Source organism: Onychostruthus taczanowskii, unplaced genomic scaffold, assembly GCF_017590055.1.
Source record: "Onychostruthus taczanowskii isolate IOZ18803 unplaced genomic scaffold, ASM1759005v1 scaffold196, whole genome shotgun sequence".
Classification (NCBI taxonomy): domain Eukaryota; kingdom Metazoa; phylum Chordata; class Aves; order Passeriformes; family Passeridae; genus Onychostruthus; species Onychostruthus taczanowskii.
This window is the reverse complement of record NW_024499195.1, coordinates 213,250-232,979: the sequence shown is the minus strand read 5'-3', so window position 1 is coordinate 232,979 and position 19,730 is coordinate 213,250. Positions and strand designations below refer to the sequence as shown.

At 42.7% G+C, this 19,730-nt stretch overlaps 1 protein-coding gene across 3 annotated transcripts in view; it reads right to left on the bottom strand.

Moving 5' to 3' along the window:
- Window positions 1-19,730, bottom strand: part of PALM2AKAP2 (PALM2 and AKAP2 fusion) — a 220,199-nt gene that overhangs the window by 7,009 nt on the left and 193,460 nt on the right. For all 3 annotated transcript variants that reach the window (XM_041402284.1, XM_041402285.1, XM_041402286.1), the window contains 3 exons: window positions 12,802-15,196; window positions 5,847-6,025; window positions 2,671-2,709 (listed from right to left, as the gene is read on the bottom strand). In XM_041402284.1, the coding sequence (XP_041258218.1) occupies window positions 2,671-2,709; window positions 5,847-6,025; window positions 12,802-15,196 (2,613 nt within the window). The remainder of the gene's footprint in view (window positions 1-2,670; window positions 2,710-5,846; window positions 6,026-12,801; window positions 15,197-19,730) is intronic.

Sequence of the window (19,730 nt, the reverse complement as noted above, 5' to 3'; positions counted from 1 at the left end):
ATATTCTTTAGCACAAATAATATTTATCACAAATACTGAAATAGTGGTGTTTTTTGAGTAGTAATAAAATTGACTGCTATTTAGTACTTGACAATTTTTGTTGAACAATAGTAGCAAAACTGATGTGGAAGTCAAACAGTTTTTCTCAGGTTTAATATTTAACCGATTCTTCCCATCTGGATCTGGAAGAACTAAAAGAAGAAAAGAAAACAGAAAATGCAAAGGTCTGCATGTCTAAAATCTGTGAGTACTACGTGGTAAAGTTGCTGCAGAAAACACATTCATGGAGCACAGTGTGCATAAAGAGATGGAAGTAGAAATGCAGAGAAGAGGCTGCCTGCTCCTGCAGATGTGAGTATTCCTGCTCAGGAATGATAAACTAAATGCTTTAAATAAAACTGGAACTACTGAGAGAACACCTAATTCTCCTGCATGAAGGTATTTTCTTTACTGTACTCACTTAATGCTGTTTACTGCTAGTAAACACAGTGAGGAGCTGGCTATCTGAGATTAAAGTTTGTTTACTTGAAACAAGACAGTGGCAGTATTAAATTGCTGGTTCTCAGTATTAAAACATTAACTGCATGCCCCATGTCATCAAATCTAGTATGTTCATCTTCTGCTTAGTAACACAAAAATTTTCAGCAGTAGCCTTTAATGTTGCATAAATGTGACCTTCCTGCAGTTACCTGCTACAGCATGATTGGTATTAAGGAAACTCAAGCTAATGTCCTGTACATTTGAATGCATGTATAGCTGTAAGGCCAAAAGCAGAGGGTTTTGAGGATAAAAATATCCTATATAAGGGCATGCACTTAGGTCTCTTTAAACAGCAGTGGGATGTGCTAGTACGGGCTGCAGGAATCTTCGGGAGATGCAACACATCACCCTAATGAGCAGGATGTAGTTGCTGTGGTATCTGAACTTCAGCACTCAGTTCCCTGCTGGGGGGCTGTGTTCTGCTTTCCACAGTGGAGCTGTCAGGATGACTGCATGGATGCCCCTGTTCCTAAGCCAGTGCAAGCACAGCTGGCACAGCTGCAATGATTAAAACTGAGCCACCTGCCTGCACCAGAGTGCATTTTGGAAGGCTCTGGTGAACAGGAGACACAGGGCAGCTGTGGGGTTAGCAGAGAGTAGGGGCATATATGCCTTGAGTCTTACTGCTGCTTCTGAAACAACCTGCCTAGTTTCAGCTGAAGATTTCCAGTGAGAATCCATGGTTTCTTCAGTCTGAGGACGGATGCTGGGGAATAGCCAGAGAACATACTTTCACCTGCATGAGGAATTGCTGTGTCGTACAGTCTTTTTTATTTCTAGCCCCTTTCCCATTCACACACGCTCTTTTCCAGCTCCTTACTCTTCGTATCATTACCATAACAAAAAGTGGAGAGAAAACCCTTCCCAGCAGAAAACCATGGCCTGGGCCTGTGAAAACTACACCTGAACTTCTGCCTCTCAAAAAACATTGAACACTGATCACTGCTTGCTGTTCACAAATCTTGACTTAGATTATTGTGCATATATTATGGAGGAGAAAAGGCACAACCTCCGTTTAAAACCAGGACTCTGAAAGCACACTGCTCTTCCACTGATTTAACTATCTATAAATACACAAAGATTAATCACTGGCTTGTATTAGTGTGATAAAACCCACTCTAAATTATTTAATGAATAGGAAATGGCATAGACTTGTCTTTGCTTTACTCTCCAGGTCAGAAAATGTTCATGTACTTGTCTTGAGGTAGCTGATGTGGTCAAATATATTATGGACTAGGAAAAAATTGAAGGTTCAGGTTTATAAAAAAGTGCTGATGTTGGACAAATAAGTATCAGTCATTACCACAATCCATAGGAAAATTACAGGCATTTGAAATATACATATTACCGAGCACATCATTAACAAACATTGCAGAAACAACATTGTAGTTAGTATCAACTACCTGCTCTTAAAATGACTTCTTTTTGGCAAAGTCCAGCTTTGTGGGTATAAGGACTGTGCCAATTACTACTTTGCTGAAATACTGATTGTCACTGTAAATACCCTTTATTTGGCAGATTTGGGTTTATTCCACCCTGAGACAAACAGTGATGCTAAGTTGTGGGACTGTGATCAATCATCACATCACAACAGACAGGGACACAATATGAAAGGTTCACAATATGAAACAGACTGAGGCCATGCACTCAGACCTGACTATCACAGAGGAAAGGATGGTGTGCAGATTTCCTTATAAAATACTAGAGATTTTGATAGCATTAAATACATTGTAATCAGAGACAAAGGAAAGCCATGGAAGTTTCATGCAGCATCTGAAGATGCTTGGATCTCAGGTTTAGCTTTGCCAGCTAAATGGTAAGAGGGATTAAGGGGAAGTTCTCATTTCTCACCTCAGGAATGCTCCAGTTCCAGGCAACAGCTCCCATCCCTTTAAATACAACCCCTCCCACGGCAGATATTGTAACTAGAATCCAAGGGTTAGAAAACCAGCCACACAAATATCTCCTGATGAGAGATATAAGGGAATATCACACACACACACACACACACACACACATTTTTTATTTGAAATGGCACTGTCACACACTATGGAAATGACAACTGCAGCAACATGCACTTGGAATCACCATGCAAGAAGAAGCAAAAGTAAACAAGCACTTGAAAAGTACCTCAGAAGTAACCTTGCTAGACAGTAATTTACAGGTGTACTGGTAGAAAGGGAAAAGACCAGCATTAGTACATTGAACAAGCATGTTATAACTCGGAAACAAGAACAAATTACAGAAATTCCAAGAACTGGCACATTCCACAGTATAAAACTTCAAGCAACTTAGTGTCATAAAAAATAAAAAGCAAAGATTAGCCAGTTTGGTGTTATTTTAATGACGTTGCTTGGCCAGTCTCAGTCTTGTTTACCATCAGTGCTTGACCCATTTCCTTGCTGCTGCTTTTTCTCTTTCACTCATCTGCTGAACCTGTACTGCAACACATCCTCTGGAAGAAACTGCCTGCCTTCCTGAGCAGCACAGCTCTTCCAAGATGCGCTTGATTCACCCTCTCTTTCTGAAAGGCATAACCCACAAGCCTTGACCAGAGAGGCCACGTTGTAGCCACTAAAGCCACTGAAGCCAGACATGAAACAGAAGGTGGTGATGCCTGAAGGAGGAACTACAGAGGGTAAATGCCCTACTGAAACCACCCTCCTTTTGTGGTGTCTTAGACAGGGCGACAGTGGATCTCTGTACATCAGTACTACTGGCGTGCTCAGCATGAAAGGGAGTTCCCATGGACATGAAACCTTTCCACAAAACTCTCCATTCAGGAGACCATGGCTGCTGTGCCAGGCACCCTGACTGCACCCAGTACTTCAGGAGTCTCTGGTTCTCCTCACTCACAAAGAGCAATGGTGAGCCTCATTCAGCTCTCAGGACATAACACTCCAAGGAGCAGTTGTCTCTCTGGTTGTCAGTTATGCTTCTTCTCCTGCTGTATTTAATGTATTTTTTAAAATAGTGCAGTGATTGGCTATTTTTTTTTCTTTACTTACAGAAACCCTTTTTCCTGAGAACACTGTTCAAATGCTCTCTGCTGACAAATTAAAGCTATTTGTTTTTTAAATGAATAGTTGCTTAGCCTGGACTGTAAAATATTCACTCAAACTGAGAGTGGTACAAGTGCAGCACTTCTTATTAAAATTATCCTTCCCTTGTCAATGGCAGAGTTGTTTACCAAAGGAGAGCAGAAACACCCAGGGAAAAGAAACAAAACACTCCTGCTGATATCAGGAAGTTCTCCCTGGGCTCTGCAGGACACAGTTCTCTAAGAGGACTTTGGGTGAGCAGCAGCAAAAAAATCATGTTTGGCTTTATGCAGTAGGCTTACAGAAAAGGAGAATGACAACAAACCTCAGCACTGTGGGACACTGATGTGCACTTGGACTTTGCAAATTCACTGGAGCCTTGAAAATTAAAGCCAGAAAATGACAAGTTGTCTGAGTGGCACCAATGCTCTGGAAGTGCATCTTTGGGCTGTCAGTGGCTGGGCAGCTTTAGCAGCAGTGGAGATCTGAGATGGCACCCAGAGCACACCTCTGTGCTCAAATACTGCCCAGACCACTGACCAAGCACTCTGGACAGGACATTGTAGCAGAGACCAGGCAACTGTGGCCAGTCTACCTTCTCTGCAAGCACTTGAGGAACTGTGCTCAGGTAAATAAATGAGCAGGACCTAAGATTCCAGCCACAAGCTACCACTTCAGGGGCTGGGCAGGCCACCTTCACTCTTCACAGGGGCAGAGGAAGAGCACGGGGTGAGTACAAGCTGAGTGCCACTCCACTGGCAGAGCAGCTGCTCCAGTTTGCAGCCACCAGCTGATGGTCTCAGTGTGGGACACCAGTGCTGGTTTGCACAGTGGGTGTTTTATACCCAACTCTTTTTAATGCTCCTCTCAGCTTCTGCAAAGGTCATGAGAGTTGTCCTGCAAGCCTTCAGGGACAGATGCTCTGCGGAGATGCCAGGAAACAACTCTCACCAGAGCAGGTGGGACCAGCCTGTTTCACTGGGTGCTTTGGGGAGGGAGAGAAAGTTAGAGAGTGGCTTCCTCCTAAGATGTGGTCCCAAGATGACACAGCCAGAACCAGACATGCTCCGGTGCTAAAGCTGGAGTAGCTCCTGTGTAGAAGTCTGATGGACAATGGAACCTTGTTTTTCAGTGGCCTCAGTAGAATATGGGACCAGCAATTTTCTGGTGTGCACTGGAAACAAATCTGTCTGCATTTTTAGTTAGCCAACAAAAGGGCAACAGGACCCCTCCATTCCAGTCCATTCCTTCTGATTTTTATTGTCTTTTATTACTGTGCAATATTCACAAATAGCAATTAGAAGCTGCCGCACTAGTGCAGTATTCGTGTTACAAACCTTCACTTACATCTATACCCCTAACAGGAACCTCCCTTTAGTGAACATTACTAGAAAGCAGTTTGTTGGAGCATTCTTGGCACTAGGGTCATCTTTGGGAAATGTCTGGAGGACTTTGGCTGCTTCAGCAAACACTGTGTCCATTTAAGGAGTCTGACACAGAACTTGTATCTTACTATTTTCTGCACTCATTGCACAGTAATGACTCTGAATAAGAAACAGCTCATGCTCTCTTAGGAAAAAAAAACATTTGCCTGAATTTTGATACTTCCAGTTACAAAATCTGTAGGTCTTCTTATTAGTGCCTCTAATAAAGAACAGTTTAATTAAGGTAAACTCTACTACTGCTCGTGTGGAAGGAAGACAACAAATCCAGAAACAACATGCCGGCTGTTCAAGGATCAAGGATCCAAGTGACCTTCTGAGACCCTCCCAGTCTAGTTCCACAACTGGTGGTTTCTGGGGAAGTTATCAACTTACAGTGAAGACTGAGCACACTTGGATTGGACTTTGGGGGGGGGGGGGGGGGGGGGGTGGTCTACAAACACAGATGTGAATACATACTTGATCCACAAATTTAAATGTGCCACTGAAATAACCCATTGCAGTATCTTGGTGATGTGTGAATTAACAAAATCTGCCAATTACAGGGCAGCTGCACACTGCTCTTATTATTAGTTAACATAATTAACAAAAATTAAATGTAATATGAGTTGCCTTTAATATTTGCACTGACACACTCTTCCTCTTCACTGGCCTGCATACTTCCATTTTGAACACCTGCCCCTTGCAATGTGGTAAAATCCTTACCCACTTGAAAGGTGATCTGATCAGATTCTGGTGAAATAACCTTTTTCAGTGTCTGTTGGTTCCTGCAAGTCATGGTCTCTATCACAGAGCAAAAAGGGAGAAGGAGAATTGTGCTTACCGCACTGTCGTCCATCCTTTCTCGTCTCTTGGTCTTGTGCGTTTCATAATCCTCCATGAGGGTCTGCATCAGGTTCTTGGGTCGCTGGGCTCCTGCAGACTCCTCGGGTGCAGGGTCCAGCTGTGATGCAGGGCCTTCTGTGGTGGGGGATGGAGGAGGCTTGATCTTCTCTATCTTCCCTGCAATGACATCAAAAAGAATGACCCTTTCTAAGCTGAGGACATGAAAATGACATGAAAAAGAATGCAATGACATGAAAAAGAATGACCCTTTCTAAGCTGAGGACTCCCGAATTATTTACCAGAGATGACAGCTGGAGAAGCATTTTCAGCAGATTTTGAATGAAGAAACACTTTGGAATGAAGTCTATGAAACAACCTGGTAAATCAGGATGGTTATGGACATTAAAAAAAATTCTCTCCTCTTCCTGTAACCCACTACACCAAAACCCTACAAAATCTTTTTACAAAACCACAGTTTACAAAAGTATCTGCTTGAAATACCCCCGTTTCCTCCTACAGGATAGATTTCTGTGATTTGGAAATGTTTGTCAGATTCTGGAAAAACACAAGATAATGTTTTTCTCGCTCAGCCAATGCAATACAGGGACCACGCACAAGACATCCAAAGAAGGTGTCTTGTTAAACACAGCTGCCTTCTCTTTTTCCAGTGCTTTTTATCTGCTTTGTAAGCACGAAAGGCTTTGGGTCGATTGCCAGCACTGCTCTTCCCTGCAGCAGTTTCCTGCAGGTTGCACAGAATGCTCCTGTGGCAGAGCAGGATCAGTAGGAACTCTGTCCTATAAACTCTCGGTTCAGATAGGGCCTTTGAGTTCCCTCCTGGCTGAAGGAAAGCCAAAGAAAACTCATTTTGCTCTCTGGCTGAATCCATTGCACGCCATGGAAGGTCACTGTTTTGAGCACAGTGACCCCAAAGGCAGGTAAAAGGCACACCAGGACAAGTGACCACTGCTGTAATCTGCAGGAGGGCTCACAGGTAGACAACCCACGCTTCTTTGGGAAGGACAGCCTGCCTTTCTCATCACCAAGTGCTGACTTGGGGTGAACCACTCACCCTGTCCTGCTGGGAAGAATGAGGATGACAGTAGATGTCATGGGAATGATATGTGGGGGTTGTCAGCTGTGACAGGAGAAAGAAATGCTGAACCAAAATCACATTTCCTTTTCCATCGGACCATCATCAACTCTTTGAAATAAGACACTTCAATGGATGCAAAAAAAATACCTTGAAAAGAGAAAAACCCCACTGCAAACCCCTTAAAAAGAAATGAAATAAACAGAAGGACCACGCTGATTTTCAGGAAACCTGTTATTAAAACAAATGAAAACCCTAGCTGGTCCTTCAAGAAGCGTCATGACAGTTGCAGCCACTAGAGAGCAGCCTTGAAATCTCCTGTAAAAACCAACACGATTTATTCTTAAAGAAGAAGTGAGCCAACGCTGCAGAGGTATTTTTACGAGAACTCCCCTTTCCAGGGTTTTCCATTTCTGATCAGTGTTGAAAAAAACAGTATGATTAGTTTCTCATTAATTTAAGCTCAATTTTAGCTTAATTTAAGCTGGGCAGTGACAAGACTGGGAATCCATCCTCTTTATTACACCCTACCAGAGACTGAAGGGGGAGTTTCTATGACCACAGATTCTTCTCTGGGTTGCATCAGGACTTGCTCCACAGATAAACAGGAGTTATGCCGCCAGAGCAGAGACAACAGCAGGTCTTGAGCTGCCCAGCTGCACCCATGTGTGACAGCTTAGACTGCTCAGCAGGAGGGACTTGAAACTACTGACACCCTGCCAATTAGGCCCAGTGGGTACAAAAGTGTGGTGAAAATAAAAAGGTCTGATTAAGGGTCAGATATCTTGCTGATTAAGGACTTCGTCCTTACACCAGTAATTGCCTTGGATGGCTTTACATAATGGGTGAAGAATGAGGCTTCTCAGATGTCTGCCCAACTTGTATCGCCTCCAGGGATGCATACACCACAGGATGCTCAAATCTACGGACAAGCCTAATGGCTGAAAAGAGATCCTTCCATTCCCCTTCGCCTGGAAAACAATGCAAATTGTAGGTTTTGGGGATTTCCATTTAAGAAAGGGGATATCTTCAAGCAGGACTGTTTGCCCTGGATGCAAGGCCCATTAATTTCCATTATCACAGATGAGAAAAACATTAATGTTGGAAGAGACCTTCAAGAAATCATTGACTCCAAGCTTTGTATTGCACATATATATATATTAAAAATATATATATATACACAATATATGTACACATATTATACATATGTGTATTTATATAAAGGCTACAGCATCCCAAATCTACAAATACACATATACACATATACTTTTTACTTAGCAATGCTGTTGAAATTTTTCTAAGACATCTGCATAGCAGGACAGACTGTTTTAGGAAACCAGTCTGTGCTGGACTTGGCATTGCCAGAGTACATAAAAAAAACCAGATCCCTCTAGTAATACAGAGCCTCATTACCACTGCAGGTGAAACGTGGGCTTCTTTGCTCTTCTTGAGCACCAGGTGAGCAATGCAAATACGCAAAACCACAAACAAGCAAACAGCAAATGAAGTGTGTCTCAAAGATTCTCTCACTTCATAGACATCCTCCACTAGGGAGGGAGTAAGAAAGCAAAAGGCAAATGAACCGGGTTGGTATGCTGTTAAGGCACTCCGGGAAGTATTCTGGGGATGACTGATGAGCACCCCAGAGGAATCCTTGGAGAAAATGATTAACTTTTTTTTTTTTACAGTGCCTATAAAGGGGTAAGGAAACAGCATTCTCTGTGAACAGTTCTGCTCTCGACTTTCTCAAAATTCTGATTTTAAAAGGGAGTTCATACATACATATTATATCTGATCCTTATTCTGTACATGCATACAAGGCATTAAAAATTTTGCAATGACTATGAAATATCTTGCCCAACGTTTCTGCTTCTCTTCCCACTAAAAAAAAAAGAATCTTCACACTATGGCTGAACCTGAGAAGCTTCCTAAACATAGGTATTGATTAGAGAAAAACTGAAGTCAAATATGGTTTTGAGGCTGAAGTGGTTTCTCTGACAGAGGCTTAAATTCCACAGCTGCCACTCAGGGTAAGAAAGTAGAAGAAAGAAAAGAACAGCACATTCACATCCGTCACAGTTACCTACAATTTAGAGGTATCTGACTGCTTGCATGTCTGAGCTGCAACTTCTCCACTGGGCTTACACCACCCACTGAAATTCATTTAGTTCATCAGCTGAGGACAACAGAAGATGGGCATGGTGGGCAGTTCTCCTTGATGCTTGTGCAAGTGTTTGAGTGCCTGCACATCAGCACAATGTGCCTTATGCCTCACCTGGCAATACTTTCGTGACAAGCACCAAAAAGGCAGATGTGGCAGCTTCCCAAAGTGTATCTCAGGCTTGGCTTTTCTACTAAGTACTCCCCATCTCTCATCATGAGACAGCAGGTATTGACAATGGGTTTGGCTCCAAATTAATAGCCTTCACTGAACCAAGACCTCCCCTGTAATGATTTTCACCCCTCCTTTTGAGGAAGGGGATTACTCAGAGCCAGGCACTATAGGAACTTAGATACAAGTCCTTCCTAGTCAAAGTTACTTCTAATAAAAGGAGTAACAAAAAAAACCCATGGGAATTACATCACCATGCTTATGCTGGATTCAGCCCATGTCACACACTCATCATCTTGCTCAAATAAACTATCAGACAGTCCCAAATGCTCTGCCCAGGAGGGATGCTGTACCACCTGCACATTGTTGGAGGAAACCACTGTCTTGCTGCGGAGCTGCTCACACCTTGCCAAGTGCAGCGGGAGCTGAAGCAAAATAACACAGGAAACACTCAGATTTAAATAGGGCTCCAGAAATATTTTGGGATCTATGGTGACTATCCATACAGTAATACTCTGGCACTTCCTTGGTCTTTCTTGAGTCTCGTTATGCGGGAAACCCAACTTTTTTGGGAAAAACTCACATGGGTTCTTCATGTTTCCAAGAGTGCCCTGGAGAAGAGTGTACACATTCCATTGAACTTTGTGTCTCATCTCAATTCAGGGATCTGAGATGTGATAAAAAGTTGTTTCCAAGCATCAACAAACAATTTTAAAGGATAACTATTAGCAATACAGAAGTTTATTACTAAGAGACCTTTTGGACTGTGCTGAATGACTGGCAGACAAACTGAGTGTTACCATCAGTTTTATGCAGTTGCATTTCAGGCTAAGTAAAGCCAGCCTGTTTACTATCCAAAGTAATCAGCAGTTACTGCACATATTCACCTACATGGACTGTGTCAATCTGCCACAGTTCAGTTAAATTACAGCGCAGTTCACTGATGTCCCTTTTTGTGGTTTGTCTGTCTGTTACCTATGTCAGTATCCACCCGCTTCAAAGCAGGGAAGGGGAGCAGCAGTAATAGTCAGGGAACACCAGGAATCCTAGAAAAGCTACTCTGCCCAGACCAACACCTGAATACAGCCTGATTGTTAGGCCATTGCTAATTAAGTTTATTATTATGCCTTCTCAAAAGAGTAAGTATGCACTTTCACACTTAAGGATTAGAAACAGATTTTTCAAATTTATACTTGACCCCTTAATCCCTTTTTGCTGAGTTATCCTGATGTTAGTGCCAGTTCTTTCTTTGGAAAAGGCAATTTGCTCACAGAAATACCTCTGTTTCTTCTTGATTATTATTATTATCATTACTAGTAAAAGTGTACTACTAATACTATTGTGAATAGTATTTTTCTTTGTGAAACTAGATATACATACTACAGTACCAGACATATTCTACAGCATATTCCTTACTGGGCCCAGCAGAAGCAGGTTTTCTTTTCTGCTCTGTGTGTCACCTCTGCTCTGTCTCTTCTAACAGACCAATGTTTGTGCCTCTGCTAAATTATATTTTGCCTTTTTTCACAAATATTGAAAAGATCCTGTAACTATTAAAAGGGAAGTTGCTGCAATCTTGCAAGGGATTAGGTTACTCCACCCTATGTTTAAGGATGCCTGCAGGGGTTAACAGCAATACAGCCGGCTAAAGGAACAGCAAGGAAGAGATGAACTGAGGTTTATACACCTTCCAATGCTAAGGGTCCTGCAGCTGAGAGCTATGCTGAACACATCTGCTGTTCAGCAAGCACCAAAAGTAGAAGAACTAAGAAGAACTTTGCCAATGTTCTTTGTGGGCTTCTTTCATCAATGATAGTCTTAAACACTGCCACATATTCATCTTTTCCTAGAAATTATTTCTTTGCCTTGTCATTGGCTGCAAATTGCAGTAGCTTGAGTCACTGGCTAAGAGAACCCAATTTTCTTTCTCGAACATATGGCAATTGGACATTTAAAGGAAACTGTCTGGAATGATTCATTATAAACAGAAGTTTATAATTTTCTTTAGAATGTAATTTATGACAAACATTTTTACAGACACAAAGTAAATGCCTTGTGTGTAGAAAAAGCAGAAGTACATTGTTTTCCCAGAAGCTCTGTTAAAACAAGCACTAGTGTCAGCAGCCCATCCAACATCACTTCTGAGTAAAATACAATCATTATCTACCCCATTTTGAGCACTTTCAGCTACAGATCATGCTGGTTTTGAACACAGTCATGAGCACACCTTTACGCAACAAGTCTTACTAACTGAGGTCTGTAGTGCCCTGTATTTCATGTCTTGTCAGACATTTCTCAGAACACCTCAGATTAGAGAGGATCCTTATGAAAAATGCTGTACTAGAGGAGTTATAACAACAGCACTTCAAAGAAAAGACTGGTATTTGCTATATTTTCTTCAAAAATAATGTTAATATCATCCTCTTTGCAGAAGAAACTAAACTAAGTATTCACTATTTATGTGCTCCAAGTTCACAATCATACTGAGTAATGGGTTAAATCTACATCTGATTCAAACTTACTATAACTTTCAAAAGAAAATTACTACCACTGGCTTGTATTTACACCAGTGGAAATAAAGACAGCATTTAAGTACTTTTGGTAGAATGAATACTTTTTCACAATGACCACTGTTAATAAATCTTACGGGCACTTGCAAAGTATATGCAGGTATATGCCTAATAGAAATCACTACACAGAAATAAGCCTGGTGTGTGCTTCTGGGGTTTTTTAAAATGTATTTTTTTCTCTATTACATTTAGAAGGCATCAGTGCTTGACATTGTTTCTTGAGAAGGAGGAGACAGATATGCTGTAACTGCTGTGAATGTCAGAAAAAGAACCCAGAAACTGATTGGTCAACACGACTTACACTGAATCTATTAAACAATTTGTTTGTGTTGCTTGTGTTATTTAATTCAGTGTTAAATAACATTCAGTAGTGAATAACACCAGCTAAAATACATGGCAACTCATAGCTCTGGACATCATTTTACAAGACAAAGCTCATAAAGAGCAAGACCTCAAAACAGAAAGCAGAACACACAGAAAAAGATATCTAATTCATACCCCAAAATCTGCACATCTCCACTAATTTTGCACTTCCCTAATGACATGCAAGAGAACAGGAAACCTATTAAGGATGGCCTTGGATGTTTGTCTTTCAAATAGCCACAGCTGTAAAAACTGCTGCTGTGCTTCCTTGAGATGATGCTACATTTCAGTGGGTGGTCTGAGCAGCACTGCAATGGACATGTCATGCTACTACTATGTGGCAGTGGGTGAATACAGAACGGGGTTTCGTAAGGATGATCAGCATCTCTGCATGTATTTGTGAAAACCCAGAACCTTGCACAGGTGTGCTCACAGCCAGAACATTAAGCTGTCCCATTTAGTTTCCAGGCAGATGAAGTAATCTGCCCTCCCATCCCCTGGAAAACAATATTTTCATTAAAAAATTACACAAAACTAAACCATACCTGACCCTTCAGTCACATGTCACTTCTGCTCTGGCACTTTGGGCTCTTACCTGGTGCAGTTTTGTAAGACACGGTTCTGGTGGGCATGGGTGGTGCACTCTTTGTAACAGGGCTTGGTGCCTTTTGCAAACCCTGCCGCTGCCTCTTCAGCTCCTCTTCCCGTTCCTGGGCAGCTCTGATCTCTTCTTCGATCATTGACAAAGTCCGCTGTTTCCTCGACCGTAACTTGAAAGGGCCCACAGTCACTTCAGGCTCCTGTGTGGCCAGGATGGAGGCGGTGCTCCGAAGCTCTGCTGCCTCTGAGTATTTGCTGAAATAGCTGACTTCATGCCTGTTTTCTTCCACAAGGAATGGCTGGCTGGCTGAGTACATGGGTGACTGCTGCAAACTCTTCCCTTCCCTGAGTCCTAAGTCTTCCTCTTTTGAAGTCTTTGGTATGGTGTCCCTTTTTTCTTGAACTGGTGAAGACGCCTGGGGTGGCTCAAACATTGGGTTCTGATGCTCCTTGGAGGCTGGAGCTGGCCCAGTGCTGGCTGGCTGCTCTTTGGCTGAGACCTCTTTCTCTGCTGGGATTTCTTCTTCCTTCGGATTTCCTTTATCCACCTGCTCAGCTATGGCTTGTTGGATGGCATTTTGCACCAGCAAGCCAGCGTGGTAGTCCAGCTGGTCGTCCATCAGCATGGAGTCTGCCAAGGCAGAGGAGAGCGAATCACAGCCTGGGTCACTGAAAGACTTGGAGATGCCTTCAGCCCTGCACTCTGCTGGAGTTTCAGCCTGCGGGGTCTGTGGCAGAGAAAAATCTGCTAGAGAACTTTCCTGGAGGGCGCTCATGGTCTCATTGGAGGCACCGCTGTCACTTATGTTATCCATGCTGAAGTCATTGGAAAGGGTCTCCAAGATGGTGGTGTCCTGAGACCTGACAGACAAGTCATCCAAACCTGAGTCAAGCTCCTCTGGCGGCGAAGAGGCGCTGCCTGACTTTGGGAAGTGATCTAGAATTCCCTGTCCATCATCCTTCACCATTGTGAAGACCGCCCTTGCACTCATGAATTCTCCATCCTCTGCCCACAGTTTTGAGGCTGGTCCAGCTCTGGGGCTGTCACTGCAAGGTAAGTCTCTTGCTGTCTCAGCTGTGGTGGCCTGAGTGCTTTTGTCATCTTCTGAGCTACAAGAGACTTTCTGTGCTTTGACAACCGTGGTGTTGTTACCCTCAAGCTGTCCAGCTTGCCCGCACACTGAAACGGGTCTCGTCACAGAGGACATCGGCCTGTCCACATATGGAGAATTGAGGCTTTTGTAGAAGGGTTTGACGGAGAACATTCTGGGTGTTACTGACCGTCTTGGTGGGGCCTGAGCCTGAGACGGACCTGAATGCTCCATCAGCTGGAACTGCTTCCTGGCAGCCGAGAAGTCGATTTGCTCTGTGACAATATCTTCTTTCTTGATATTGACTGGCTCTGGGGATACAAAGGAGCAGCTGACCTGTTTGGGGGATGTTGGTGCTGCGCCTTGCTGCTGCTGCTGCCTCTCCTTGCGCTCCTTGTACTTCTTGTGAGACTCCAGATGCTCCTCATCCAGTTGATCCTCCAGGGGCTTCTCCTGAGGAGGGTTCCACCACTTGGCAGCAATGTTGGGGTTTTTCTTGACAGCCTGGCTTTTAATGAGTTCCCTTCTTTCTTTTTCAAGTTCCATCATTTCTTCCGATGGTCTCACTTTGTGGACTCTGTATTTTTCCTTCTCGTCCTCATCTTCAAAGAGCTTTGAGGGCTTTTTATCTTCGTGGAAGGCTCGCAATTCAAACTTTGCCTCTTTCTTAAGTGTTGTAAGAGTTGTTTCTCCATCCTTAGAGGATCTTCTAGAACTATTTGAAGAAGTGGGACTTCCTGGCACCTTCAGACCCTCCCTAGTATCTTCTTTCAGACCACCCAAGGAATGGCCATTAGATTTCAGGTTCTCATCTGTTATATTAGCTTCACATGGCTCAACCTCCAAGGAAACCTGCTTGTCTGCTACATTTTCTTCCCTTTCACTAGATACTGACTCTTTATTGACATTAGCAGATGCTCCTGAGCCATCCATAATGGAGACTGCACTTGGTTCGGGGGATGATGTCCCATTAAATGTACTGTCTGCAGCAGAATCGCAACAATTTGCCTCCAGCACTTCATCTAGGTATCTGATCTCTTTAGCAACTTCACTGTCCAGAGATTCATGCCTATCCCTAAGTCCATTTTGGCTGGAAGCAGGTGAAAATAAGTGGGCTGGATTGTCTATGGGATGTGGTGAAGCCACTGTGGTGATGCTTTTATGTTCAGAGACTGGAACTTCAATTTCCATTTTCTCTTCCTTTGTAGCAAGCACAGTAGATGGCTCCAAGAAATTGAAACAGTTTTGGTCTCTGTTTTTTCTTAACCTGATGTCATCCTCAGGGATTCTGGAAGATTTCTAAAATAAATAAAAGAGAGAAACATTACAAAGTCTTAAAAAATGAGCACCTAGTTTTTTTGCAGAGCAAACACCATCTGGAAAACAAATCCTAGCACTTCTTAAAGTTGAGATTAAAGCATTCCCTCAAAGCATGGGAAAGCAAGGCAAGCCACTAAGACAAAAAATAGGAAGTTACCTTACCATATGCTAGAAAAGGTACTAAAACAACAACAAACTTTCATTTAAGAATCTCCCACCTGCTTACCATCCTCACTTTGTCATTATTTCATGCCTGTGTCTTGACCTGTGACTAGGAATAAACTTTGAATTTCTAAGTTAAAAGTAACTTGGCAGTTTAGATTCCTCAAAGATTTGCACATGCAGTACACAACACCTATCATCTTGGTACTCTAAAAATTTTCCTTTAGGATTTGAGATTTCCTTTAGGCTTTCCACACCTAAAGGAAATCTCAAAATGCTTCTGTATTGATGAAAGTATTACTGCCTGTGCTTTGCAGAAACAGATGCTAATATGCTGAAAGAGTTGGTGACCCACACCAAGTTAGGAAAAATGATGCGGCAATGGCAGGGAATGTTCAATTCTCAATGCTCAATCCTGGTCATCAAACGTAGAGCAGAATTACATGGTGCTGGAAAAACATGGGGTCTTTCTCCATCCCACATGGAAACCCACACACAATTGCATCTGGGAGACAGGAAGCCTCTGTAACCCCCATAGCATGAAGAACACCACAAAGAGCATGACAGAGACCACAGTCATGGTATCCTCCCTCCCACTTCTTTGATCTGTAGTGCAGATCTACTGGACTCATGTTTCTCCCTGATGTGTTGCCTCTGGTCACAAGGCGGTTATTGACATAAATACTGTTTATGCTCATATACAGGCAAATTTTACTGGTCAAACAACTTAATGAACTTACTAGACTAAAGTGTGAAGGAACTTCTGATTAGGTTGGTAACATGTCAATTAACTTCTCAATAATTCTATACTGCTAAAAGGCAAAATCAATCCAAACCACCAAAAACAAAGAGGACATTTTAAACAGTTCTTCAGACAGCACTTGCTAACTTTTGTAAATAATGAAAACCAAAAGTGATACATTATTTACTTTGACTCACCCTTTAAAACAGAAAGGTGGTATCTGAGCTCTCTGTCCCGCTTTCCATATGTGTTTCTATGTGTGAGGCACTGACTTCAAAAGCAAATGGCATTGATCAAACCCTGTGAACTCAGTGGCCACCAACAAGAGCACCATTGTCAGGTAGTCACCCCTGCCTTGCTGTCCCCTTACCCAGCATGCCATTAACACACACTGCAGCAGAAGATGATGAACAAGGAGCACAATGGCACTTACCAGTGACCTGAACAATCACATTGTCGCTGGATTGATACTGGCAGTCAAATGCATTTGACAAATCTTAAGGAATTACAGCCAGTCACCCAGAAGAGTTTTTTCTAGAAACACTCTGAAAGGTTCTCTGTCTAATTATGTAGCTGTACACAGCTGAAGACAATGCTGGCTTCAACCATTAGATATTTTCTTCCTAATTGTGCTTAAACACGGGGAAAAAAATCTTTAAAAACAATCTGCTTTTGTCTACATATTTTACTTGGCAAACTTCACACAGGTTTTACTTGCTTCACTTCTTCACTTTCTGTTGAACTTAGAAATATTCCAGCTGAAGTTCATAGCAGCTCTTTTCTTAAAGCATATTGTATTTTTTATCATTTAAATATCTAAATGTGGTCAGTTTCTTCTTTAGTCCTGTTAATGATATATTCAACAAATCAGATGCTCTGCGAACAAATACAAAATATAAAAAGTGTTTACTTTGTAAAGTAGGCACAGATGGAATGAAAGAATCATAGATAAAGGCTTCTTTTACCCTGAAATGGTATTGCTCTTGACTTGCTGGGAAAGTTCCATGTACACAACAAGTATTCAGGTGACAGGATTAAGACTGCAATACATTTTTGATATTTGGGATTACATCTTCCCTGCTTGACCTGCTGGCTCAAAAATGAGTATGGTGGCACCTAGAGCAGCATGTGCAAAGTCCAGGACTGATAGCTGTCCCCTTTTACACAAACCATGGGTATGCAATTATGCTTCCACTAATATTTGCTTCTAATCTGACAGATCAAAGCCTCTAGTGACATTGGTAGCTAACTATGTTCTCTGTAGCTTCAAAAAAGTATCCTGAATGGACAGAAAATCAGTTAATGAAGATGTGCTCTCCTGCCACCGAAACACATTTCCCTGCAAAGCCAAACCAGAGCAGAAGGGCCTCTTGCTCCTGTGCTTCTTGTGCCTGCACTCCATGGAGCTGGAAATACACCTGATTGTCCCAGAGACTGCATTCACTAAAGCATGTCTGTTTCCACCACCGCTCTGTGTGAACCACTCCAGTTCACATCATATTTGGATATTCAAGTTCGGCAAGAGAACCGCAGGTGCAGTTTTTTGCCTAAACCTCTTAGCAAGTAACAGCCCACCCTCTCACCATAGCTGCAATCCATAATGCACAATTAAGGCACATGCCTAATCAGGGTGTGCACTTGTGACAGCATGTCATTCTGGAAGTGCATGTGTCTATGCAATTAGTGTGGGACATGCAATGTAGCAAAACAGACAATTATGCATTAAAACCTATGAGAAAACACTGCTTCTTATTGGGGGAGTCTTTCTGTGCTAGGGATTAGTAACTGAGCATGAAGAAGGCCTCCCAGCACGGCAGAGGAGTCAGTGAGAATTGCTAGGAAAGGAAAAAAAATGACATTTAAAAGACCCACCCATTTTTTTTCCTCAAAACATTCTGCCAGAACCCGGGGACAACTTTGTGAGGTTGTGGCAATGAAAATTATGCTCCAGACACTCCTGCGAGGAGCAGAAACCAATCTACTGATGAATTACTTGAAGAAGTGAACTGAAATAGGTAAGGACAGAAGCAGATGGCAAAACAAAGCTTTTCAAGACAGTCCAGGCCACATCACCTGCCCAGGTCAACTGAATGGGGGCAGGAAAATGGCAAATGTTGGGATGAGCCACCATGGGTGGGAGGAGGTTTGGAGAGGGGCGCAGTGGGATACTCACAGACTCCCATGCCCCAGCTGTTTGGTGGAAGGAGGTGCGCTTTTCAGGGGGCTGCTTCTGCACCTCCTTGATAAGCCTGCACCAGCAGCTTTGTATTTGCCACCTACAGGGAGAAGGCTTTTCAAAGTCTGCACCATTACAAAGACCCATGAATTGGAAAAGGACTGCATTCAAACATAATTGTAGTCAGTCATATGGCATTCACAGTGATGCCCTTAAACTACTCATCTAGACCCAGATTTTCCAGAAGCTGCTGTTGCATTTACACAGTCTCTGAATGTGTGTTCATTTCGGTCTAAGTCAAGATGTAAGAGGGCAATTAGTGTCACTTCTACAATACTGCTGCACTTTAGTAAACTATAGTCATTAGCAGCTTAGAAAATTATTAGCATATTTTCTCTTTGGCTGAATTCTTCATCTACAAAAGTGTAAGTGTTTGGGCAATCAGCTCTTTTAGAAGGAATAAAATGTGGGTGTGCTACTAGCAGGACCCAACAAACGTGCTGCCAGTGCCTTCCTTTGTTTGATGCAACAAAAAATGCCTACAGAAACAAGTGGGAGGAAATCCTTCTGAGTCAGATCAACATTCTTCTGAAGCATCAGTGGCAGTGGTGGGAAGGGAGAGGAAAGGATAAGTTTAAGAAAATCTGGAGAGAGAGGAAAGGATGGTTTAAGAAAATCTGGAAGTTTCCTTATTGTGGGTTTTTACAACCACTCCAGCCAAGTTTCAAGACAGCTTTTGATGCTGTTGGTCTCCTGGCTTCGTTAGCGCTGTCAACCTTCCATTTCTTCAGCTTTCATACTCTTTTGGAGATGTCCTGTACTTCATTTGCTCCTCCTTCCCTTGCTTCAGCACTGAGCCAGTGTTTCGTTCAACCCTTTCAACTCTTCTCTTTAATCTGACTATCAGGACCAGCATACATCAAGTAGTTTTAGTAGTAAACCTCATTTGCAGATGGTTTGCTGGCTAATCCATACCTCCTTGCTGATGTTAGTCATCTTCTCCCTCTTCACCTACTGTCTTGGCCTGCCTCTCTGTCTTATTTGCAATTAAGAAGGAAGCAAATGATGGATTTGTTAGGAGATTGACTCTGGCAAACCTTCAAGAGAGCAGCTGCTTTCATTCACCTCAATCTTTTGAAAACACAGTCACCACCTGCATAACAGATGGAGCCAATCCCAAACACTGCAAAGACACAAAAGTCAACTGAACCTCTGTGGTTCCAGACAGACACCCTGTCCAGAGACAGAACTCCTAGCCAGCAGAGGTATTGCCCCATGCTTGCTAGGGACAGTAAATCTTTGCAGAACTCATTTTCTTTAGGACCCGAAGTGTTGCAGTTCATAATGAACCAGAAGAGCTACAGCTGTAAAAGGTGACAGTATCTATCCCCCACAGTCCATGCTCCCTACCACACAACAGGTGCTCACACAGG